The 25,747-nt window shown below is 41.0% G+C and overlaps 1 protein-coding gene across 9 annotated transcripts in view; it reads right to left on the reverse strand.

Moving 5' to 3' along the window:
• MARK2 (microtubule affinity regulating kinase 2) overlaps positions 1-25,747 on the reverse strand; it is a 143,916-nt gene that overhangs the window by 37,657 nt on the left and 80,512 nt on the right. For all 9 annotated transcript variants that reach the window (XM_073658545.1, XM_073658552.1, XM_073658551.1 and 6 more), the window contains exons 2-5: positions 13,587-13,784; positions 10,692-10,745; positions 7,961-8,009; positions 7,426-7,491 (exon numbers count right to left, since the gene is read on the reverse strand). In XM_073658545.1, coding sequence (XP_073514646.1) covers positions 7,426-7,491; positions 7,961-8,009; positions 10,692-10,745; positions 13,587-13,784 — 367 coding nt within the window. The remainder of the gene's footprint in view (positions 1-7,425; positions 7,492-7,960; positions 8,010-10,691; positions 10,746-13,586; positions 13,785-25,747) is intronic.

The raw sequence follows: 25,747 nt of genomic DNA on the forward strand, positions 1-25,747 counted from the left end.
ACTTACCTTTTGATGGCCCCCGGTCTCCTTGTCTCTGCTTGCTGGCAACTCGTGGTAGACTAAAGGACCTGCCGACGTCAGCGGTCGCGTAACCCGTTACATGACTAAATGACGTCAGCGCAGGTCCTTTAGTCTACCGCGAGCTGCCGGCAAGGAGACCGGGGGCCATCAAAATTTAAGTATAATATTTATTTTTTATTTTATTGTTGTTGTTTTTTTTTACAGGTACTATGGTGCCTGGGTCCGGAGGAGAGTCTCCTCTTCTCCAGACCCGGGTACCATCCGCACATTGAAAAGTTTGGATTCCGCATGTACAGATGCAGTGATGCGGATTCCATGCGTTCCAATGCAAGTCAATGGCGGTGAAAACACAGCACTTCCGCAAAATAATTGGTAGTGCTGCGTTTTTTTCCGCAATGATAATCCGCAGTGGAAATCTCCGCAGCATGTGCACAGCACATGCGGATTATCATTGGGGAACATGGCAGACCTTCTACCAAGCGTTTTTTAAGCGTTTCATAGTGGGCACACAGCCTTACAGTTCCAGGAAAGTGTATAATATTTATAGAAATCTCATGTCCCCTGGGGTTTTTTTTATTTTTTTTTTAAAGCCGCGTAAACTAACCTGCAGTGCGTTTTTGAAATCCACAACAAGTCAACTTTTCTTGCAGGTACGCTCAAATTTGTGGGACTTTTCCCCAAACAATTGCATTAGAGGTGTAAAATATGCAGGTAAAAAAAACAAACACTTTTGTTTTTATGGTTTGATTTTGTTCTTTGTTTTTCGCTTTCCCATTCATTTTCTTAGTCTGTATGTATCTCTCTTTTTTTATTTTCCTAAGGATCACACTTTACTGTATGAACAAAGCTTAGACAAAGCCAAAAAGCAGGAACTTTTAAAAACAAAGCAGCTTAATATAAAATACCTAGAAGAGTAAAATTATGATAAAAACGCATGCAGAATAATGCAACCAACCTATTGTAGCTAATTGGTGCAGAAAATCTGCAACAACAAAAATGCACCAAATACCCATCGAGGGAACAAAGCCTCATTTGCAGAAAGCTCTAAGCATCAGCTTTCCTATGGGCAACATATAAAGGATGTGTAGTTTGGACCCTGAACTAAAACATGTGATTAAAGACCTTTGTAAATCAGCTATGGTCATCGTTAGACAACCAAGTGTAAAAGAAAACGTTGACGTGGGAGTATGCCATATAGTTGGGCCGTTTGAACATGACCTAAAAGGAGTTGTGGATTAGTTCCAGACTCTCCATGCAGAATACACAACTAATGTAAGGCTATGTTCACACACGTTGTGTTTTTTTCTGCTGCAAATCCGCTAACTTTTCTCTAGCGGGAAAACAGCTGCGTAAACAACGTGCGTATTTGCTGCGTATTTTTGACCACTCATTACTTCCTATGGGTGAAAACTATGAAGCAAAAACGCAAGTGCGTTTTCTGCAGCTGAAAGAAGTGACATGCTCTATTTTTCAAATACGCAAGTGTAGCACCCTGAGGATTCGGCTGCTACAGGGGTATTGCACCTCAACCCAGAGGTGTGATATTCCACTCCCGGGTAAGGATGGAGAGTGGAACTGAGCTCGGTAGGCTGCATGCACTACATACATCCCATTTCCGAGGAACAGACCGACGGTACTCCCACTTAGAAATGTGCAGGTACGACCGAGTCTGTTCCTGGCTGGAGTGGGAGGGGGGTGGTACATCCCATGTAGTGTAGGGGCAGATAGGGGGAGCAGCCTGGGTAAAGATAGGAGCTCATTGGGTGCTGGTCACCTGAGCTCACACATAGAGGGTGTATATAAGGTGGGCACCAACTAGAATCAGGGTCAGACGCAGAGAGTCAGATGCAGAGAGGATCAGCTGCAGAAAACAAGTTAGGAGAGGAGAGAAGAAAGACCAAGACCCAGAGTGAGAGAGGAGAAAAGAGAAAGACCCAGAGCACAGAAGAGAAGGGACCCAAGAACCCAAATCAGAGCACCGGGTGAGGAGTCAGCATCAGGGTACCGGAACCCAAGCTGGTGGGGGTAAAAACAATCCCCAGCCAGAGACCGGAGACCGTGGGCAGTGTCTGTCACGGTCACCCACCACATTCACCCCGAAGGCACACCACATGAAGGGTCAGGGAACCCAGGGCCAAGGGTGTCCCAACAGAAGGCCCGAGGGAGCTGGACCTAGGTGGATCACTGGTGGGGACGGCTGAAGAAAGGACAGAGGGAGAGCTCAGGGCCACGCTCCGGACTTGTTTGGGGGTTGGCTGGATCCAGGACCTGGTGGACGCAGCACGGCTCGGGTGGTCACTAGCAGCTGGAGTGACCAGTACAACATCTGCAGTAAGTAAACACCCTTAACTGCACAACCCGACTCTGTCTTCACTGCCGTCTGCACTACACCACCACAACCCCCATCCTCTGCGCCTGTCCCCTCTGAGGCTATACCCCACCCGTTGGGGGTTATACCATCACAAGCTGCACCTATACCATCAGCCTCAGCGGACCCTGCTGCAGCGGCGGCCATAGTGACCGCAACACAACGGGTGGCGTAGTCGACATTAAGAACTTAGTAACATCTGTAGGACTGCCACATCACACTGAGCTTGACGCCCTGGGCACGGGACCGGGTCACAGCCGCTCGGAGACTACAACCCCCCATCTGATCCGGTGCCGGGTATTCCCCTCAAAAAGGAATATGTCCCAGGGGGCGCGTCACAAGCAATGCAGACAATACGCAGCAAACAAAAAGCAACGTGTGAACAGAGAATTCTGGTTTCTCATAGACTTTGCTGGTACTGCTAGACGCAGATGAAAATCTGCTACAAAATACGCAGCAAAACACAACGTGTGTGAACATAGCCTTAAGGACAGTTCAACGCATGTAAGTGAAACTGCACAAAACCATAGAAACATACTGCATAAAAAAACAACCACAAGCACAGCTGAGGATTTTCCTATCTGGAGCATACCTCATAACTTGAAATGACTGAATTAAATTTGTGATGAAAAATTTTAGATTTGCCAAAACCCAAAATGTTTGTGATTTAATTTGCACTAATCCAGCAAAATGGCAGCCAGCAAGCTGCCATTTTTATGAAGTCTTTTGAAAGTTAAGAAAGGTTTAAAAAACTGGGCTAAACTCACCAGTCCATAGGTCACAGCTCCCCTACACTCCTGGTCCTCACACAACGTCCCATATGACCACATAAGGACTAGTCAGCGCCGGAAGAGACAAAGACCCAAAGATCAGAGACCGGAAGACCTAAAGAACAGATCTGACCACCCGGTGCAGAGCTGTGGCAGCAGGACACAGTCCAGAGCAGGTGCATACAATCCTTTATTGTTTTTTTTAACCTCCTTCACTGGGAAAAAAACTCATAGCATAATAATATTCTTTTAGTTACACTTTCAATTTTGGTCTGAATTGGTTCGGATTTTTTCAGTCGACTTGGACAAAATAGAACAAAAATCAAACTTTAAAAAATTTGCTCAGCTCTGCTCAATACATGTTTTTCCATATGTTACTTGTAGCTATGCTTTGTGTAAATTCTAGAGGGGGGTGAATGAGCATGGAAATCACAATTTGGTACATGCAGATAAAGCTGCTCCATGTGAATATAGTTATAAATTACACAACTGATAAGACAAGGAAAGCTGCACTGACCAGACTGCGGCTAATAATGCCAGGCCAAATGTATAATTCTGAAAAACAAGACTACAGCCACAGGCTAAATTATGCTGCTTACTTTGATCAAATACTTTGTGAGCCTGGCTAAAATATTATTTCTGGATACAATATAATGTAAAAAAAAAAAAAAGTACAAAGATCAGCTTCTGTAACAGAAGCGAAGCGGGCAGAAGTGTACAGTAGAAAACTAGTGTGGATATTCTGCCAACATCTCAAGACTAAAGCAAATACTAGTCCAAAAAGGAGATCATCACTGACGTTTGCAGCTCGTTTTGCCATAAATAGAATTGCTGTTACTTATTCAATCTGCTTTATACATTGGAAATGTCTATAGATAAAATACCAGATATATTTGTATCTTACAGACTTCATGTGGAAGCAATATAACACCAGCTGCTATGGTTAAAAATCAGAGCTCAGGGACGGAATTTAGTACAGGTAGGAAATGTCAGAAGCGTGGACAGGTTATTATAAAATTACACAGGACTCTGTATGTGTATGGACAGTAGAATAAAAAAAAAAAAAAAAAAAAAAAAAACTTTCATTGTTTTCCTTTTTGGAGAAAAAAAACAAGAGCATTCCCATGGTGTCTTATCTAGGGCAATAGATACGCACCTTGGAGAACGGCCACGTTTTCTTATTCTGTTTGTCTGTTCCGTTTGTTAAGCAAATAACTAATATAAAACAGAAGTAGAGAGACCCCCCCCCCCCACTGATTATTAAAGGGTCAGGCTGGGTTCCGATATGGGTCTTATTAAAACAGAAGAAAAAGCAGCATGTAAAACTTATCCTTCTGTTCCAAAAACTGACAGATGACAGAACCAAGATGGACCACATAATAGTCAGTGGGGCCTGACTTTGAAGTAGTTACGTAACGGATCCATTTTGGGCATGAATTGGGAGTTCCTAAAAACCTAACAGAATGCCAGAACAGAAAAGTGAACGGAAACAAAGACCTAGGCGAAGCCAACACCTGCATCATAGATTTTGTTGTTTTTTCTAGTCGTAATGATGCGGTTACGGAACCCAAAGGCCTTAATATAAGCGGGTTCCATCTATTGCAGAAGGGGATCGGCGTGCAGAACATCAAGTGCTACGTATTGGCTTCAGCTTTTGAAGAAAATCATGATGCAGATGTGCACAGAGCCATAAGGTAGCCTCAAAAAACAGGACCTACTTTCTGTTCTATTTGCAGTTGGAACAACTAATATGTAATTCAGAGAATTAATCCTTGTGCAGATAAAGCAGATTTTTTTCCACTGAACTCCCAAAAACAAAAAAAAAAATAACAGTCTGTCCTATGACTTCAATTTGGATTATGCCACAAAAACAATATAGGGAAATTTGTGGGAAAGATAGAAAAACATGTGCGACAGAGTATACCTTTAAAATTTTGAAATGCATGATGTTGAAACGGTGATGAAAATAAAGTCCCTTTTGTAGTTTTACAAACCTCAAGGATAAGTTCACAAAACGAGTATTTTGAGGAGTTTAAAAGGTGCCTATTTTTAGAGTATTTCCACAGTAGAAGTGCACTTAAAACGCATGTAATCCACACAGGAGATTATCAGTAATGTTTTATCAAAGATAAGTAACAGAAAGTTTACAAAACAAAGTGGTTTTACTTAAAACATGAAATATCAAAAAGACGACAAAAAACGCAGCTGAAAAAAACGCCATAAAAGGAAAGAAAAAAACCCCCAACACACTCAAAAACGCAAGTAACCTAGTTTTTTCTAATTGGTTCACAAAATTTGTAACATCAAAAACTCACCAAATACTCATTGTGGAAACGTAGCCTAAATGTAGCCACTGAACAAGAGTGATAATAAACCATTTATTGAAGGCCAAAACAAAAAGCTAATAAGGTTGGGGTAGAACATGGACAAATTGATGACCAGGTATCTTACTTGTATGTTTGGGATATTCTTCATGAAATAAGCATATTAATGCATGTCTAGCTAATAAAAATAAATAACTACAAAGTATTTCAATGTTCTACCAGTGTTTGTGTGTGTTTCCTACAGTTTCTCTGGTTTCCTCCCACACTCCAAAGATAGTGAATTTAGATTGTGAGCTCCAATGGGGACAGTGATAATGATGTATGTAAAGCGATGTGGAATTAATGGCGCTATATAAGAGAATAAAATAGATTAAAATAAATAAACGTGTCTCATATGGGATGTGTACTGGTGGTTAGGTATGGGTTGTTGTTTTTTTTATTTTGAGTTAAAACCACATTTTTCTTTCTACTTTAATCGCCTCCTGCACCCAATCAGGACAATTGTTGGCTCTGAGCATCTGAATCATGGTAATTTCTTGTCTATTTAGTTCTGATGAATATATGAAGATTAGTTCTAGCTTACTTAAAATAAGTTGCATCTAACAAAGATATCTGATAGGTGATGAAAGGAGTCTGAGTTCGCAAATTACACCAAAGGATATTCTCGAGATCCCCATCTATTGCAATTTTCCAAAATTAAAACCTTCGTTCAGTCATCTGCGTACACCTGCCACAATCATTGGGACTGGAACGTCGGGTCACTTTCCTACAGATGTGACAGATCTCAGTCGTATCAAATGGCCATTTACCCAAAGCAAAACACTTGTTCGTAGGGTAAAATTATTTTTAAGCTTATTCCTCGTTCTCGGCAGCACATCGTCGTTTGTAAAAGAAAATGTGCTGCCGAGAATAATACTACTCTCCAAGCACAGAATGATTGTAATAACGAACCTTCCATGTCCACGGAAGTATGGTCGGTGTGTTTAAACAGTCTAATAAACGACCACCAATCGACTTGCATGTGGACGATTGGCGGTCGTCTTTGGTAGTGTTAGACATGCATGAACTCAGAATATCCCCAACTTTTATTGTTTGGAGGTGTTCTGTGCTTCAGTTTCTTGGATAAAATTTTTAGGCACATACATACATACATACATAAAGTATTGTGCATTAAAAAAAGTTATATATCGATGTAAAACTGCATGAAGTCGACTTTTTAAAACGTGACAGGGCACTACTTTAAGGAAATGTATGGGTATTTAAATATATGATTTTAAATATGATATTTTTTCATAAGTCAAGTGATTTGTAAAAATTATCCTGGCAGTAATAAAAAAAAAAAAAAAGCAAAGAATTACTTTTTGTGATATAATAGTCAAAAACAGATTTTGGTTATTTCAGATCTGTGCAAAGGAACATATAAAGGAGAAGGATACATAGATCATGTTTTCTCATCATGCCCTCTAGACCCTTCGGGACAAAAGGAATTCCTGTAACGTCATCAATAAATGTTACAGGTTTCCTGCAACCACCCAAATGCAGACGCAGCGATGTTCAGGGGGATTACATAATATTTTAGATCTATGGCACAGTACAGATAGGCGTATAAAATCGGACAGAGATTGGACCGCAGTGCACGGACTGCCCGGCAGCTCTCTTGACCAGAGCGTGATAGCTGCATAGAAATATATGAAGCTGTCGGTCAAGAGAGCCGCCGGCCAGTCCATGCATTGCAGTTCAATTTATATGGCCATCTTGACTGCGCCCTATGAATGAGAAGTGCCGTGATACAAGGCATGTAAATTATTGGGGTAATGACAAAAAGACATTAGCCCCTTCATCAGGGACAGCATAACGATCCTAGTTTTATAGGGTATGTTGATTACAGAAGGTATTTCCCACACCATTGATAGGAATTATATAAGACAAATGAAAAACAAACCTCCGCTGGCATATTCCATTACAAGGTACAACGTCTTCTCTGTCTCTATAACTTCAAATAATTTTACTGAAATAAAAGCAAAAAGAAGAAAGGGTTAACACCAAGCAAATAAAAGATTTCTCTAAGCAAAGGGAAATTCACACATTCCCATATGTAAAAAAAAAAAAAAAAAGTTTTCCTACACAAAACTAAACTTGTCAGGCGTGTTATGTCTTTAGAACAGAAAAATAAAACTGACTTGCTAAATTATAGTACTGTCTATTGCCGCATGTAGCTGATCTCATCCCATTGTTTTATCATTCAGCGAACCTGACAAAGCTGCCAGATACATAGCTCCAATAAAAAAGAATAATTGATAATGTCAGGAGCCAGATAATAATAAATCCCATAGGTGTATCTTTTTTATGGGCCACTGGATGATTTATACAATCACTTTTGCTGCAATGAAACCACCACATATATATTTTTTCTAATAGCAACTCAGATTACATGGTATTCAGATTAAGCAACAACAACAATGTAAAAACCCTTGTACCTATGTTTGGATGATTCAGAACCTTCATTATTCGCACTTCTCTGAAGAGCTGTTGAAAAAAAAAAAGAAGATAAGCAGCTAAGTAAAATCAGTCACAGAGATCATTCATCAGAATTAATTTAGACCATTGATGATCATGTATGAACAGTTAAAGGGGTTCTCCAGATTGATGTCCTATCAGTTTAGACTCTTGAGGTCACCCTGGATCAACTTTATGAAGCTAAGTGACTCCCTAATTAATTACGCTGTTCCATACAACAGAAGATGTATGTTTAGCAATGGCGGAGTCGAGCATTTTACTTGAATGGGACAAAAGACGCAAAATCCGGCACAGCCCCTACTATATGTGCAACGTGCTGATATATGAAGCAGCATAACCAATAAAGAGGCAGATTTATTACATTGCGTAAATTTGCACATTGCAGAGTCACAAAACTGAAAAAGTATCCAACCAAAATTAAGAACAAAAGACCAGGGGCCAGATACAAAAATATTTTCACATAACTTCATGTTGTGCTAAAATAAAAAAAAATTGCAACATTTGAAGGTATTTCATGACTGTATACCTGAATGTGTTTTCTCCAGAATACAGACATGAAATGCTTTCAAATGTTGCAATTTTTTTTGCACAACATGAAGTTGCGCAAAAAAAAAAAAAAAGTGATTTTTTTTTTTTTTTAGTGTTTTCATGTTAATTTCTGCCAGCTCCACCAAGGTAGGCAGAGTTGGGACAGGACAGGGCGAGGCAAAGCCCGACTGATGAATTAATCAAATGTTGTTGCATAATTTATGCCAGAAATGTTACTCCAGTCCCTGGCTGGAGTAACATTTCTGGGGAGGCACATGGAGGCATGCGACACTGATAAGATGCGCTTAAATCATTAAGTGGCGTGAACCTCTTAATGAATTAGGAGCATCTTATTCCGTAATTAAGACTGACGTACACCACGCTAGTCTTAAGGAATCAAGTCCTAAGAGACAAAATGGGACCTCATCAGGACTAGCCAATCAAAAGTCCATTGGCTTAAGATGCTACACATTGATTAAGAGGCGTATCTTTTAGGCTGCCTGAACCCAGAGTCAAAAAATGTACCCAAGATTGCTGAAGTGTAGAAGAGCACTTAAGAAGGGGCCAGGTTTCACCTAAGTGATCTGTTATTCTCAAGAGTATACATCCAGACCCAGATTTGAGAACGAAGACTAAATACAATTGTTAATAAAGCGACATTTTAGGTAACATCCGGCATTATAGAGGTGGAGAAAATGAAGGTAATTTTCAGCAATGGTGACCCTAGTCTAGGACCAAAAATGCATTTCTGCTGTGAATGCTGTAGTGGGACAGACCCCTGGTCCTACACTAGGGATCCCCAGCCCTAAGATTTCACTCCATGACCTTTAAATGATCAGGTAAACCGCTCACACCATGTTAAATATTGCATCCACATTCTCCATGGTTTTGTAATGTGTACGCTGCTGAGCTGGCTTATGGATTATACCAGTTTTAATGCAATCTTACAGATGGAGGGCCACTCAGTGGTTGAGTAGCTATATTCAGCCATGACATTATAGGTCTTTGAAAATTGCAAAAAAACAGCATAAAGGTATAATGTCAACATAATTTCAGGCTGCAGTTTCCAAAAACCACCTCCGGACACCGCGTTGTCACCTTGTATAAGACATGCACACGGTCTCCTCTATGAAGCCGGCAGGCGGATGCCGGGGATGTCAGCACTGAGAAGAGGAGAGTCTGCTCACAAGGAGAATTCCAGGTCAGACTGAACTTCTGCTCCATCTTCCTATGGGAGGACGGCTGTTATTCTCAGGGGAGACTATTCGTCATTATGCATTCCCCTACGGTTGCATTGGCAACTTGAAGTGGTCCCTTGCTGGCATTTACTCCTAATAAACCATCACAGGAATATTTGCAACATAACTGCCGTGTGTGAATTCATTCCTAGTCTCTTCCCTCCATGAACATTTTTCATTTCATTCCTGGCTTCCAAAAGTCATAATTGTATTTTTCTATTGACTCCGTTTTATGAAGTAAGTATGATCTAACTGTAATGTACTGAAAAAATAATTTGGAAGGTGTAATAAATACTTGTCACTGGGTGAACTGCAATTTTTTTATTGCCACCTTTCTGTTTGCCTTTATTCAATCTTTTTGAGAGGCGAGGTGACCAAAAGGCGAAAATCAATCAATCAATCCATTCAGTCAGGTGTCCGTTTCGCAAATTTTATTAAAAAGCTCACTGGCAAAAAAGTATATCTCTTAATAAAACTGATGCATCTTTAGCTATCCGTGCAAAAAATAAGAAAGAAAAAGAGAAAGAAAAGGTCAAATCTTTGCTATACTAGTATGATCAACATCCTAGAAAGAGAGCCTTATGAATGAGTAGCTAGAAATATGTTTTACGGCTGTTCGTGCTGCTCCATTACAAAAGTTTTTTGCTGGTTTTAAAGCAATCAGCGCCGTAATTGACCAGTGTGAATGCAGGAAACGATCAATAATAAAACTGCTATAAAAACTGCCAATAACGGTGGAACGATATGTGAACGCCGCTCCAAGCAAAATTTTCTAACACTACAAATTTACTAGCATTGCTGCAGTCGCTAGAGAAGAACGCCAAATATCCTCCCTGCAGTCTTCAAGGGTTGTTTTGATGTAATCCCACCGCCAAAAAAATAAATAAAAAAATAAGTATAACAGCAACCCCCTTCACCTACATACCTTTTGCAAACTAGAAGAATTGAGTTGTGTCTTGTCTATAATTTTTACAGCAACCTAAAAAGCAAAAACACAAAATTAAGACATTTACACATTGATAAAATTGACCTGTAGACAATTTTATTGGGCTATTCCAGTAGGAAGAGGTTATAATCTATCCTGTACAGATGTCATAACTTCTATTTACCGAAAAAACACTTTAAGGCGACAAACATAACAATAATTAGTGTTGTCAGAGTTTAGCAATCATGCAATACGATCATTTGACCGCAGCATTATTTATGACCCAGCGCTCTTCATGCTTCTATGGAAAATACTGAAGGTTTTCATATTGATCTGCATGTAAAACGCAGCCCAAGACCACGAATAAGGACTGAACAGTCAGGACTTGGGATGTCCACAAAAGAAAGGAATGGACTAGGACTGACAGCCAATGATACCCGGATAGACAATGGGGTTTACACAGGAAAAAAAGGCTTACCCTCTTTAATTTTTCACACAGTTTCTGCATTTTTACATAGGTCTTGTCAAATAATGACATTTGTCATCTATTGTTATTCACTTGAGGTATTATTTACCTAATTTTAAGATCTTCAATGGGCCTGTTGTTTGTTTTTTTTTATCATTATGTGCTGATCGGTAAAACCATAGCAGATATACTTAGTTTGTCTCAAGACTATATGCAACTACTTGCCTCTACAGTTGAACATGTCTGAAAGATTGCCAAAAACAATTTCTTTATGTCTCATGGCAAAGAGCTACCCGATTTAAAATGGTTGCCCACTAGAGTTTATGGGCACATTGGCAGGAAATGTACTAACAGCAAACAAGAAACATACTGTGTAATTTATTCTTGGTTTCCAGGATCTATAATAACTAAGGCGGATCCATTATAAACATACTTTAAAAGTCACCAGGGACCGAGCCGCACATGTGGGTCCCCGGTGGCTTCTTCCCACTTGTTCCAATGGAGTGGCAGGTCTCTGCCTGCACATGCGGATAGAGCGAGACCAGTCTCTCAGAGGAATAAGCCTGTCTGACTAGTCTCCAGCATGACTTAGTCCCTGGCGGCTTTTAAAGTACGTTTTTCTCTGAAAAGTCGCAGTGTTTCGGAGTAATACATAACTGGCTAAGATCAGGCAGCCAGTGTCTGATACATGTAGCCTGATCCACGGGCAGAATGTATCAGCACTAAGGATCCCTTTAAAAATCTAATGAAAAACAAAAGTTAAAAAGACCAAAAAAAAAAAAAAATGAATATACAAGTGCTTCTCACTAAATTAGAATATCATCAAAAAGTTAATTTATTTCAGTTCTTCAATACAAAAAGTGAAACTCCCATTATATAGAGTCATTACAAACAGAGTAAACTATTTCAAGTGTTTATTTCTGTTAATGTTGATGATTATGGATTACAGCCAATGAAAACACAAAAGTCATTATCTCAGTAAATTAGAATACTTTATAACAACAGCTTGAAAAATGATTTTAAAATCTGAAATGTCCTACTGAAAGGTCTGTTCAGTAAATGCCCTCAATACTTGGTCGGGGCTCCTTTTGCATCAATTACTGCATCAATGCGGCAATGTGGCATGGAGGCGATCAGCCTGTGGCACTGCTGAGGTGTTATGGAAGCCCAGGTTGCTTTGATAGCTGCCTTCAGCTCGTCTGCATTGTTGGGTCTGGTGTCTCTCATCTTCCTCTTGACAATACCCCATAGATTCTCTAGAATAGATTCTCTATGGGGTTAAGGTCAGACGAGTTTGCTGGCCAATCAAGTACAGTGATGCTTTAGTTTTTAAACCAGGTATTGGTACTTTTGGCAGTGTGGACAGGGGCCAAGTCCTGCTGGAGAATGAAATTTCCATCTCCAAAAAGCTTGTCGGCAGCAGGAAGCATGAAGTGCTCTAAAATCTCCTGCTAGACGGCTGCGCTGACTTTGGTCTTGATAAAACACAGTGGACCTACACCAGCAGATGACATGGCCCCCCAAACCATCACTGATTGTGGAAACTTCACACTAGACCTCAAGCTGCTTGGATTGTGGCCTCTCCACTCTTCCTCCAGACTCTGAGACCTTCATTTCCTAATGAAATGCAAAATTTACTTTCATCTGAAAACAACACCTTGGACCACTGAGCAACAGTCCAGGTCTTTTTCTCCTTGGCCCAGGTAAGACGCTTCTGGGGTTGTCTATTGGTCATGAGGGGCTTGACACAAGGAGTGCGACACTTGTATCCCATGTCCTGGATACGTCTGTGTGTGGTGGCTCTTGAAGCAATGACTCCAGCAGCAGTCCACTCCTTGTGAATCTCCCCCAAATTTTTGAATGGCCTTTTCTTAACAATCCTTTCAAGGCTGTGGTTATCCCAGTTGCTTGTGCACCTTTTTCTACCACACTTTTTCCTTCCACTCAATTTTCCATTAATATGCTTGGGCACAACACTCTGAACAGCCAGCTTCTTTAGAAAAGACATTTTGAGGCTTACCCTCCTTGTGGAGTGTGTCAATGACTGCCTTCTGGACATCTGTCAAGTCAGCAGTTTTCCCCAGGATTGTGGAGCCTACCGAAACAGACTAAGGGACCTTTTTAAACACATCGGAAGCCTTTGCAGGTGTTTTTTTTGTTAATTATTCTAATTTACTGAGATATTACTGAGATAATGACTTTCGTGTTTTCAATGGCTGTAAGCCATAATCATCAACATTAACCGAAATAAACACTTGAAATAGATCACGGTTTGTAATGACTCTGTATAATATATGAGTTTCACTTTTTGTATTGAAGAACTGAAATAAATTAACTTTTTGATGATATTCTAATTTTGTGAGACGCACTTGTAAATAAACATATACACCTTTTGAGATCCTACAAAATAAGAAGAAAATCATTCTTACCTCTTTTCCAGTTAACACATGCCGAGCTAGCTTGACCTTGGCAAAATTGCCCTTGCCAATGGTTTTCAGAAGACGATAGTTCCCAATATGCGGCTGCTCATCTGCAGAGGTTGGAATGGAGGTGCGACATCTCAGCATATTGGGTTTGCTATTGCCGCCCCCACTACTTGTCTTTGAGTCGCCGTGACCCAACGCAGGCTGCAAAAGTTTAAAAGAAAAATGTTTTAGTCACTTTGCAACACATGATACAGATACCTGTAAAAAAGTGTATGTACATAAAAAAAATGATAACTGAACTGAAATACAAAAAGGAGTATTGATCATAGTCCACAGAAGACTTGTTGGTAATAACCCAAAAGCAATTTAACCCCTTCACCACTTTCCGATTATCCATTTTTGCACTTTAGTTTTTTGCTCCCCTTTTTACCAGAGCTAGAACTTTATTTTTTTTGAGGGCGTGTTTTTATGCAGGAGGAGTTGTACTTTTGAAGAACACCAGTGACTTTACCACACCGTACTGAAAAACAGGGAAAAAAATCCAAGTGTGGTGAAATTGCACAAAAAAAAAAAAAAAAGTGCAATTCCACAATTGTTTTTGGGGTTTATTTACCCTGTTCACTAAATGCCAAAACTAACCTGACAATATGATTCTTGTCATAAGAATAAAGTTCTTTTTAATTTAACTGGTCACAAAAAAAGGCCAAAGTTTGTAAGAAAGAAAAAAAAAAATTCGCTTAGGTCGCCGTTTTCCAAGGCCCGTAGCATCTCCATTTTTCGGGGTCTGGGGCTGTCGTTTTGATTTTTTTTCTCGTTACTCTATTTACCAATCTCATTAATTTACTTCATATTTTGATAGATTGGGCATTTCTGAACACCGCGATACCAAATGTGTGTATTTTATGGTTTTATTTTGAATGGGGCAAAAGGGGGATGATTTGAACTTTTGTGATTTATTTTAAATATTTTTTAGAACTTTTTTTCTTTTACCTTTTACTTGCTTCAATAGTCTCCTTAGGAGACTGGAAGCTGCGACCATCTGATCGCCTGTGCTGCGCATAGCAAGGCTTCAACACTACAGCAGAAATCACAAACTCCTATGAACGCCGGCTATGGGCCGGCATTCATAGGAGATTCACAATGACTGGCAATGGGGTCTTCTGCAGATCCCCAAGTGTCATGACAACCCATTGGCACACAGCGATCACTTGACAGGGGCGTCGATGGGCGGGTTCTGTGACGTGCTTCCGGCCAACGCATGTTAAATGCCGCTGTCAGTGATTCATAGTGGCATTTAACTAGTTAACAGCGGCAGGTGGATCTCATATCTACCCGCGGCTGTTAGAGGAAGATGACAGCTGATCAAATCAGCTGTCATGGGAAAGGAAAGATACGAGCTCAGTGTCGGAGCCCGCATCAATGGCAGGGACACGACCTTGGACGTACCTAGATGTCCAAGGTCGTGAATGTGTAAAAACGGACTAAGTTTCATCAGAGTGTCATATTCTGGTTAGAGTTTAATCAGCTTTTTCAAAGATGAGGAAACAAAAATGTTTCTCCTATCAGCCAGTGAAAAACGGACAGCACATGGATAGCATTTGAGTACAGTCCGATATTTTATCACGGACCCATAGATCAAACTCTGCGATGAAAGTCTGACACTGGGATCAATATCGGATATGTATATCTCCACGATGATTTTGCATGGACCACTCGGTCCACAAAAAAAAATAAAAAATCACTGACACAGGAACAGCCCCATAGACGATCACAGGTATGAGTTCTATCAGTGAAAAACATAGGTAGCACTTGTACTTGAAAAACGGATATGTGGATGAGGTCTTAGGATGGTCTGAGAAAGACACAAAAACACTAGTGGTGTTAATGTGTATAGCAATGTTTTTGTGGGTTTTTTAGTTCATGTTGGCAGAAAAAAAAATAGTTTTACTTTGCATATTCTAACAGATAAATGCACTAGATAATTCGGGGGCAAACACTTTAACAAATAAAATAAAAAATATAATACCCACAAAATGTTGAATCTCCCCCCTCCCCCGCCCCAATTACACAAAAAAAACTGATATCACGATGATTCTTCTAGATATCTAGCGACCAACAGCTAATCCTCAAATGCAAAAACTAGGTAGCCAAAAGGCATTATAGGCATGAGATCTCCTTGTACGATACATTCTAAGTATCTGGTTGAAAACTATAGTAATCATAACCATTTTTCTACCCAAGGTAATTAAGAAAAACTAACAAAAAATGTAGGACAAGTCTTCATACAGTTAAAGGCAGTGGGTAATGAGAAAATGACCTATTGATTAAATTAAGTTTTTATGTGCTATTTTTATTTTAATTTCTTATCCATTAAAAAAAAAAAAATCCTGATATTCAGTTCTGTGGCATTCACTTTTCAATAGTCTCGTTATCATCACAGACAGGATTACAAAGAAAGGCAACACCATACATAGAGACTACAGAATCACATCATTCACAATGGGCAATTGTTTTGGCTCACATCCTCCCCCTGCCTGTACAGTGACCTCTGCACAGAGCAGGCCTAGAAAACTCTCCGAAAGAAGGCAACAAATCTCTTCTGTCTAATGTTTCCTGTGATCCAGTCACTGCTAAAAAGCAAATATGCCGAAAATATTCTCTAAGGCTGCGTGCCCACTATGCGTTTTTCAAGCGCTTTTGCTGCAGAATTTCCGCAGCGAAAACACTTGAAAAACGCTTGGTAATACGTGTCCCATGGTCCCCAAAGATAATCCGCATGCACTGTGAAATTTCCGCTGCGGATTATCATTGCAGAAAAATACGCAGCATGTCCATTAATTTTGCGGACACGCAGCGTAATCGCCGCCATTGACTTGCATTGAAACGCATATTATCCGTGTCAGCACATTTGCACACACGGCTATTATGCGATTCTATGTGCGGATGGTACCCGGATCTGGAGAAGAGGAGACTCTCCTCCAGACCCGGGTACCATAGAACCTGTAAAAAAAAAAGAATTTAAAGTAAAAAATAAAGATTATACTCACCTTTGATGGCCCCCGGTCTCCTCAGCGATGCGTCTGGTCTGTTGTATGGGTCGTGCTGGTGTGAGGACCTATCATGATGTCATTGAGTCATGTGACAGGTCAAGCAACCGCTGATGTCGGCGGTCGCGTGACTTGTCACATGACTCAATGACGTCATCACAGGTCCTTTCACACCACCACGACCCATACAACAGACCAGACGGAACGGAGAAAATACCGGGGGCCATCGAAAAGTAAGTATAATATTTATTTTTTACCATTTTTATCTATTACTTGGTCACACTATATAAATACATGCCGGTTGCATGGATTTATATAGTGTGAACAAGTTGTCAAGCATTTTTCCAAGTGATGCTAAAATCGCTTGGTAAAGCGCTTAATAACCCGCATGCAGAAATGCATGAAAAAACGGTTGACAAAAACGCATGTAAAATCCGCATGCGTTTTTCCTGCCAGTGAGAACTGGAAAAAATATGCAGCATTTCTGCATCGTGGGCACTTAGCCTAAAAGAAAACTCGTTCACACTCTGCAAGGAAAATACACAACATAAATTGACCAACGGTGTGAATTTAAAATCGTATCTCTTCCCACATCTGCAGTGGTATTTATCACTGTGGATTTCTCATCGGAAAATCGGCAGTGGAAAGGTCTTATGGGAAGATACCCTAAATATTCCTAATGTTTAATTTACATGCAGAATAATTTGGTTTTATTATCGGTCATTAACAAAAGAATGGGCTGAAATATAGAATATAACTTTTCTTACATAATTTTGTAAGAAAAAAAAACATGAATAAAAATAAATCTATTTTCATGCCTCAGATTAGATTTTCCATCAGCCGGTAAGAAACACAACAATTCAAGGGTGATCAGTGACTCAGGTAAAGCCGGATGAAAGACAAGCCTGAGCAAGATATGTGACGGATAGGGGGCTGGGCAAGCGTTTCCATAGCTCTTATAACCAGATAGATACAGAGCTAATTGCAAAGAATGAAGCAGCAGAGACGGGTAGGAGGGTGGAGAGGAGAAAAGTTATTCAAGGTTGATCTCAATACAGTCACTCTACTGTAGAGTGGTGCGTGGGCAGAGAATGTAGAGGAGGATCTGGAGGAGGGGAGACTTCCAAAGAAATTAGGAGATGCACAGAGGGAAAAAAAAGAGCCAGCTGATGACCTGTTAGAGATAGTAAATACTGGGCACATGCTTACATTACGTGCCCATGCTCCAGGTGGAGCACAACATCCATCTAGTCAATTCTTTGTTTTGAAATGTATCTTTAAACTATACTATTATTTTTCTCACATCAACATACAGGATTTACTTTATAACAGTTACATATTTTAGCTTTTCTTTTATGAATAACTGAATTAATAGTCAAGTTGTAAAATTCATTCCATTCTTTATTCTTCTCTACAACTTTATCCCTGACCTGTCTGGTGTGTTCCCTGGTTTTCATGATGGGGCATCAAACCTCCAGGGGGCTGAACAAAAATGCATGTCACAATTTTCCCAATGAATGCAGACGAGAGGGTAAGCGCGCAGTGGATGATGGGCTGTTACGTGCAGTGAATCCCCGCCCACAGCCCATCAATCACGGGGGAGCGCGTCATTCCTGGCCGCAGCCAGAACTTAACGTCAGAGTAAGTCAGAGCCGGCTGCAGCTGGATCACGTGATGCCTGGTGAGCGGTCAGCAACAGCGCCACTCACAGGCAAGTATAAAAACACAAGGTACTTACAAAAAATCGTATTTAAACCTTTTAAATCGATGGGGGCATTCTCAATCTTAGTGGACAACCTCTTTAAAGAGGTTGTCCAGTCAAAAGTGATAAGTCTGCAGTCATTCTGTGTGACTGTAGACTTGTGAATTCCCCCAGTGCTGCGGGGATTCACATGTATGAGACCCAGGACCGGAGGCTATGCATACGTTATACATACCCCTGGCCATTCAGCGCAGCCTCACTTCATACACTTGTATGGAGCGAGGCCACATCCCGTCTAGTGACGTGGAAGGCCAGTGGGCATGTATAACACATACACACCCTCCGTTACCGGGTCTCATACCGGCGAATCCCTGCAGTGCACAGTGCCTGCGCTGGGGGGATTCATAAGTCTACAGTCACACAGACTTACACAGTTTGCAGGTGTGACGTGAAAAAAAAAAATGTGAAAACGTTCACAGGGTATGAATACTTTTTCGAGGCACTGTATTTCTATAATATATATCTATAGATTATATGCAGGCCTAGAAAACATGTTGTGTACCAGTAATGCAATATTTCACTGAAGCTTTGCATTTATGTGCAATCTGCACATAAGCTTATAAAACAGATTTCTTTGTCTCTTGGAGCACTAAATCCCTTTAAAGGTCTTTTTAAGATATAAACTGCAAATCTCCCCCTCTAAAGCCTCTTAAAGCTCGTTGATTCACAACATTGTGGCTAATATAAAGTAGCAGAGAATCCCATTACAGAAGACGCGCTATAAAGCCACTACGGACCTAGAGGACTTGTCTGTCGCTGCTCTTACTGTTTAACCTCAAAGGGGTTTTCCTAGGAAAGACATTTGTCACCTATTAGCAGGAGAGATGATACATGTGTAATCACTGGGGACCACATCAAGCACAACAAAGGGGATTTTAATACCCCATTCATCCTCATATGTGCTGCCGAAAACAGTGTTTTGTCGTCGTCCCCACCAACCCACCAGAATAAATATTTATCAGGTGATTGACTATATGTTTACATCTGTGGATAATTGAAAATGAACATTTTTACAATTGATCATTTACCAATTGTGTATCATTAGGGACTGATGGAAATAGGGTAATAGTGTACTCCGCCATCTCTGAAAGGATTGTCAGTGTTCATCCAATGCCAAGGCACGCCGATCAATCCTGACCGCAGTGAGGAGGAACGGGGAATTGGGGACCACCGTTCTGAAGATAAGTGTAGCCTGCCGCATTCCTTTCACAGGAAAACCCCTTTAAGGATCAGTGCATTTACTGCCTTCATAACTACAGAAATCCATTATGCCATTTTATTCTCAGTGCTAATTTAATGGCTATAACAGTGATGTCAATAATGCTGGATTCCAAATACGGACCACGATGCATGGATTGGCCACAGGTCTACAAATTTGACAGTATAATATATGCCCTATGGGGCTGTCGAGTCCAGGTCGGGAGACCTGCGGACAGTCTGTGAATCACGGACCATGATACACGGTTCTCTGGATGCAACCTAAGAGAAATACAAGCCTTTCCTATATTACTTTGCTTCTCTTTGGCTATGTGCATACCGAGTTTTTTGAGCAGAAGCTGAGCAGATATGAATCTCCAAGCTCCTCGAAGACTTAAAGGGAATCTGTCAGCAGATTTTTGCCATCTCATATGAGAGCAGCATGATGTAGGTAAAGAAAAGCTGAATCCAACGATGTATCACTTAGATTACTGGGAGCAGGAGTTCTCACACAGAGCTTTTAGATTTAAAATGAAGCAGAGCTGAGAAAGCTAGCCCCGCCCACCCCAGGCTCTCTGTGTACATAGACAGTGAGTTACTTAGTTGCCGGACTAGTCCTGCAACGTTAATCTCTTAGTGATAAATCCTTCACAGTTAGTAAACAACAGTATGCACTTTGACAAGTGACACATCCCGGAATTCGGTATTTCAGCCTCTATCTCCTGCTGTCTTCAGATTACATAGCAAAAACCTGCTGACAGATTCTTTGCTGTTTCTGCTCCAAAGACTCAGTAAAAAGACTCAGTGTGGACATAGCCTTAGATAGGGGAAAAAAATATTGTTTGCTCCACAAATAGTGCCATGTGCGTCCAAAGGCTGAGTGAGTGTAAAAAGCAAAACTGCAATACCAACCACAGCCCATGGGCTCGATATGTGCTGTTTCTGGAGGAAAAAAAATAATAGAGAAAAAGCCAATTTTTGTCTCAATCTGAAAAAACAATTAGATCATTAAAAGACTGCAGAAGATGTGCAGAATTTCTTGTTACCTCTGTCAGCAGAAGATACTACATTCTTTCTAGAGCATCATCCATTAAATATCCTCCATGTAGCCCAGTTATACAGAATGGGCAGAATCTGTACTCTGCAATATCCTAGTTATGATTCCTGTCACAATCCAACAATGGTATTCCCTCCAATCTGCAAATATACAGTTTCCCGTCTTGGTAATAACATCAGAAATCTGACTTTTGGGCTCCTCCATGAGGAGAAATAGCCACATTATACTAAAAACCAGTGGCAGATAGTGTTCTTCTTGGCATAAAAAGAAGCTCTCGCATGTAAAATCTGGTTGTCATTCAACTCTATCACTCTGGAAATCCACGGTAATTAAATGTGTACGATTTCAGCAAGTTTGGTACAAGGATACTAAATGTCCAGGCAAATCCACTGAAGTTTGACTCTCCTCTATACTTGTCTATACAAATGCAATAGCTGCCAGGCAAATGCTCAGTTCGCTATCACCACCACCAATAAACCAGTCATGCCTGCATGCTATTTTTTAAGTGGAGAGAGTTATAAATCCCTCCTGGAACTAAGGATGTAGCATGTCAAAATCTAACAAATATGACTCTTAGTACTTCAGCATTTGCCACAGGAGGACAACCTAGGGTGTGCACACACACGTCTTTTTCGGGCAGATTCCGCCTGATTAAGTGCTTTAAAAAAAGCTAAAAAAAATAGAGAAATAAAATAACACATGCACTGCAAAGTAAAAAAAAAAAAAAAAAACAACTTGCTATGCACATGTTCAGAGTTTTTGAGTTTTTTTTTAACCTCTTCAGGCTTCAAAAGCCAAACAAGTGACCTGACCATTCTTTCAGGCAATTCCGCTTAGAAGCTAAAAACAGTTAAAAAAAAATAAATAAAAGACGACAAAGAAGATGCTTTAGGAAAAAGACTGTTTTCTTGAAGTATTTTTTGCTTTGAAAACTCAAAGCATATGCTGGCATTTTAAATATGCAGTGTGCACATACCCTTGCAATGCCGAATGGCCGAATCTGATTCTCAAAACGGATGGGAATAGGACACAGAGTCCCGCAGTCTCTGTAGATCACCAAAACTCAAAAGTGCTGGCGACTGACAAACTGCAGATATAAAGTATGAGACCAAGTGCAGGGGCCTTACATTAGTTGCACCACTCCAATGCTGCAATAAAAAAAACTGCTTGAGCGGTACTTTAAAATAACTTTTTAAATATAATAGTATTTAAAGGGGCTGTCCAGGCTTGGGGTAAAAGTCTGCAGTTACTGTGACTACAGACTTGTGAACCCAAACAGCGATTTGCACACTTCTGAACACATTCAGACTAGACGTATCCGGCCTCACTCAATAGACTTGCATTGAGCAAGGCCGCGCTCGTCTAGTTGGCACGTGACGGCATGTATGCAAATCACATAATTGCGGTCACCCGCTCCTGGCACTGGAAGATCCTTACACTGTGCACAGTGAAGATTTCCAAGTCAGCAGTTACATCGATTGACTGCAGTCTTGAACTGCAAGCATGGACACCCCTTTAACACAATCAACATCTGTGCCATTCTTTCCAGTAAAATGAAAGAGACCATGACAGAACCTGATAGACCTTATTGACTCATGATGGCATCTATTGGGCAAAATTACTGTCAGTCATGTAACAGACCTGTCAAGTGCAGTCTTTTTCTAAGTGCCCATGTGAAAAGAACCTAAGGCATGTGAGGAATTTTTCAATGGTGTATACCTACCCATAGCTTGTTACTAAATATCAAATTAATCTGTATTCATTCCGCTAAGTGCAGAGTTCTCTGGGTGTAGCGGGGGAAAAAAAAAAAGCTATTAAAAAAAAAAATTATTTGAACTCCCATAGCCACAAAATAAGACTTAAGAGCAAAGAATTACTGATATACCATTCTAAATGAAAGCACTGACCAGCCCTAAGGTAGAATTTCACTTTAGCCTTCCTGTAGCAAAATATTACTACTATATAATAAAGTTAGAGATGTACAAGCTCTAATAACAGAAGCCTGCTGCAGCATAAAGGAGTTCATCCATTCCCACAAGGTTCTCACCAACATAAAAAGCCAGACCCGACTTGTTTATTCCATTAGTGAGATGGCCACAGGGCTCACGGCGGAAGATTTATATGGGTCCATGAACAATCGGGTTTAATACAAAATAGACTACTAAGAAATACAGAATTAATTGTTACGCCATGTGCTGGCTTCGGGGGTGGACAATACAACGTGTCCGTGACAGAAGCTGTTTGCTGGTTTGGAGCTGGAAGTGGCCCTATTGGGCCCTTGTGCGGCTGCACCAATGGTATGTCCGGCCTCGCTAGCTGTGGCTGGAGAAACGGATAGATGTTACAAGAATAAAAAATAAATAAAAAAAATAAAAAACTTGCAATGCTGCAGAAAAATAAGACTTGTCGTCATGCTATATGAGATGGCACCAAGTGTAAAGTTGCACTACAATGGCGATTTATGCCGATTGATCAGCTACGACATCATCTAGTCTTTGCTAAACATATCCAATGAATCCATACTGATCACAGACAAGATTAAACATTCAGATTATATCAATGTAAAACCAAGAGGCACAGATGCTCCTCTTAGCTCCCTCCTCCCACATGACTGAAAATCCTAAAGTAGGGATGGCTTCTCTCTGAAAGCAATCAGTTGTTTTATGCCAAATTGGGCATTTTATTTTCTTCTTCCCTGGTACCAGATTCATCTTTTTTTTTTTTATGGATAACCATGGAAACTAACGCATTTCTCAGTCTGTGTTTCATTTTGTGTGGGTGTATGCAAGAGGGTTGTGGGGACTTAGGATTCATTTACAGCACGCAGCTACAGCTCCACAGTGGGGATAGTCCTTGCGAGATTATATATCTCTACGTAGATTCACTTATGAACAGAAGCACACAAACCATTGTCATCTGTTACAGCTTAGAAAGTAGTAATTCATCTATATGCTATATTTGACAAAACAGTATTCTGAGGATTTCTTTATTAAAACTGCTTCTTCTACAAGCAAAAATGAGGACATATACGGCAGCTGGGAAGCCAGAAATCCCTATCTTGTCACTACAGTCACCATCACTATATTTTCCCACTTACAGGGGCTGGTGTATGCCCATTTTTCTGCGTGCTTATCCTCGCAATTGCAGCTTGTTTTTATTAGTATTGCTTATAAGCCAGGCTGCTTGTTGCTGGTGCTATTGTGAGCAGCCTGCACGGCCTTAACATGCTACCATGGCTGCATCGTCTCCAGACTTGTCTCCATTGAGCATATCTGGGACGTCATTGGTTGGTAATTGCAAGGGAGCTGCCAGAAGTGGATCTTGATGATTTGCCAAAGTGCATATAGCACAGCAGAATATTCCTAAGATAACGATTAATATTCTTGCTTCAATATTTGTTTCCTACACGTACCCCATTGAGATTAATGTACAAGTCTTATGCAAAATACTATAATAAATAAATACTATAATACACTGCTCAAAAAATAAAGGGAACACTCAAATAACACATCCTAGATCTGAATGAATGAAATATTCTCATTGAATACTTTGTTCTGTACAAAGTTGAATGTGCTGACAACAAAATCACACAAAAACCATTAATGGAAATCAAATTTATTAACCAATGGAGGCCTGGATTTGGAGTCACCCCCAAAATTAAAGTGGAAAAACACACTACAGGCTGATCCAACTTTGATGTAATGTCCTTAAAACATGTCAAAATGAGGCTCAGTATTGTGTGTGGCCTCCACGTGCCTGTATGACCTCCCTACAACGCCTGGGCATGCTCCTGATGAGGTTGCGGATGGTCTCCTGTGGGATCTCCTCCCAGACCTGGACTAAAGCATCCGCCAACTCCTGGACAGTCTGTGGTGCAACGTGATGTTGGTGGACGGAGCGAGACATGATGTCCCAGATGTGCTCAATCGGATTCAGGTCTGGGGAACGGACGGGCCAGTCCATAGCTTCAATGCCTTCATCTTGCAGGAACTGCTGACACATTCCAGCCACATGAGGTCTGGCATTGTCCTGCATTAGGAGGAACCCAGGGCCAACCGCACCAGCATATGGTCTCACAAGGGGTCTGAGGATTTCATCTCCGTACCTAATGGCAGTCAGGCTACCTCTGGCGAGCACATGGAGGGCTGTGCGGCCCTCCAAAGAAATGCCACCCCACGCCATTACTGACCCACTGCCAAACCAGTCATGCTGAAGGATGTTGCAGGCAGCAGATCGCTCTCCACGGAGTCTCCAGACTCTGTCACGTCTGTCACATGTGCCCAGTGTGAAGCTGCTTTCATCTGTGAAGAGCACAGGGCGCCAGTGGCGACTTTGCCAATCCTGGTGTTCTGTGGCAAATGCAAAGCGTCCTGCACGGTGTTGGGCTGTGAGCACAACCCCCATCTGTGGACGACGGGCCCTCATACCACCCTCATGGAGTCGGTTTCTAACCGTTTGTGCAGACACATGCACATTTGTGGCCTGCTGGAGGTCATTTTGCAGGGCTCTGGCAGTGCTCCTCCTTGCACAAAGGTGGAGGTAGCGGTCCTGCTGCTGGGTTGTTGCCCTCCTTCGGCGCCCTCCACGTCTCCTGGTGTACTGGCCTGTCTCTTGGTAGAGCCTCCAGCCTCTGGACACTACGCTGACAGACACTGCAAACCTTCTTGCCACAGCTCACATTGATGTGCCATCCTGGATGAGCTGCACTACCACAGCAGCTTCTGTGGGCTGTAGAGTCCGTCTCATGCTACCACGAGTGTGAAAGCACAACCAACATTCAGAAGAGACCAAAACATCAGCCAGAAAGCATTGGTGCTGAGATGTGGTCTGTGGTCCCCACCTGCAGAACCACTCCTTTATTGAGGGTGTCTTGATAATTGCCAATAATTTCCATCTATTGTCTATTCCATTTGCACAACAGCATGTGAAATTGATTGTCAATCAGTGTTGCTTCCTAAGTGGACAGTTTGATTTCACAGAAGTTTGATTTACTTGGAGTTATATTCTGTTGTTTAAGTGTTCCCTTTATTTTTTTGAGCAGTGCATAGAATATATTATATGAACTATCTGGACTAGCCCATTCACTGACATTGGTCAGTGT

Source organism: Phyllobates terribilis, unplaced genomic scaffold, assembly GCF_046119375.1.
Source record: "Phyllobates terribilis strain yellow unplaced genomic scaffold, ASM4611937v1 Scaffold_13__5_contigs__length_258822181, whole genome shotgun sequence".
NCBI lineage: Eukaryota > Metazoa > Chordata > Amphibia > Anura > Dendrobatidae > Phyllobates > Phyllobates terribilis.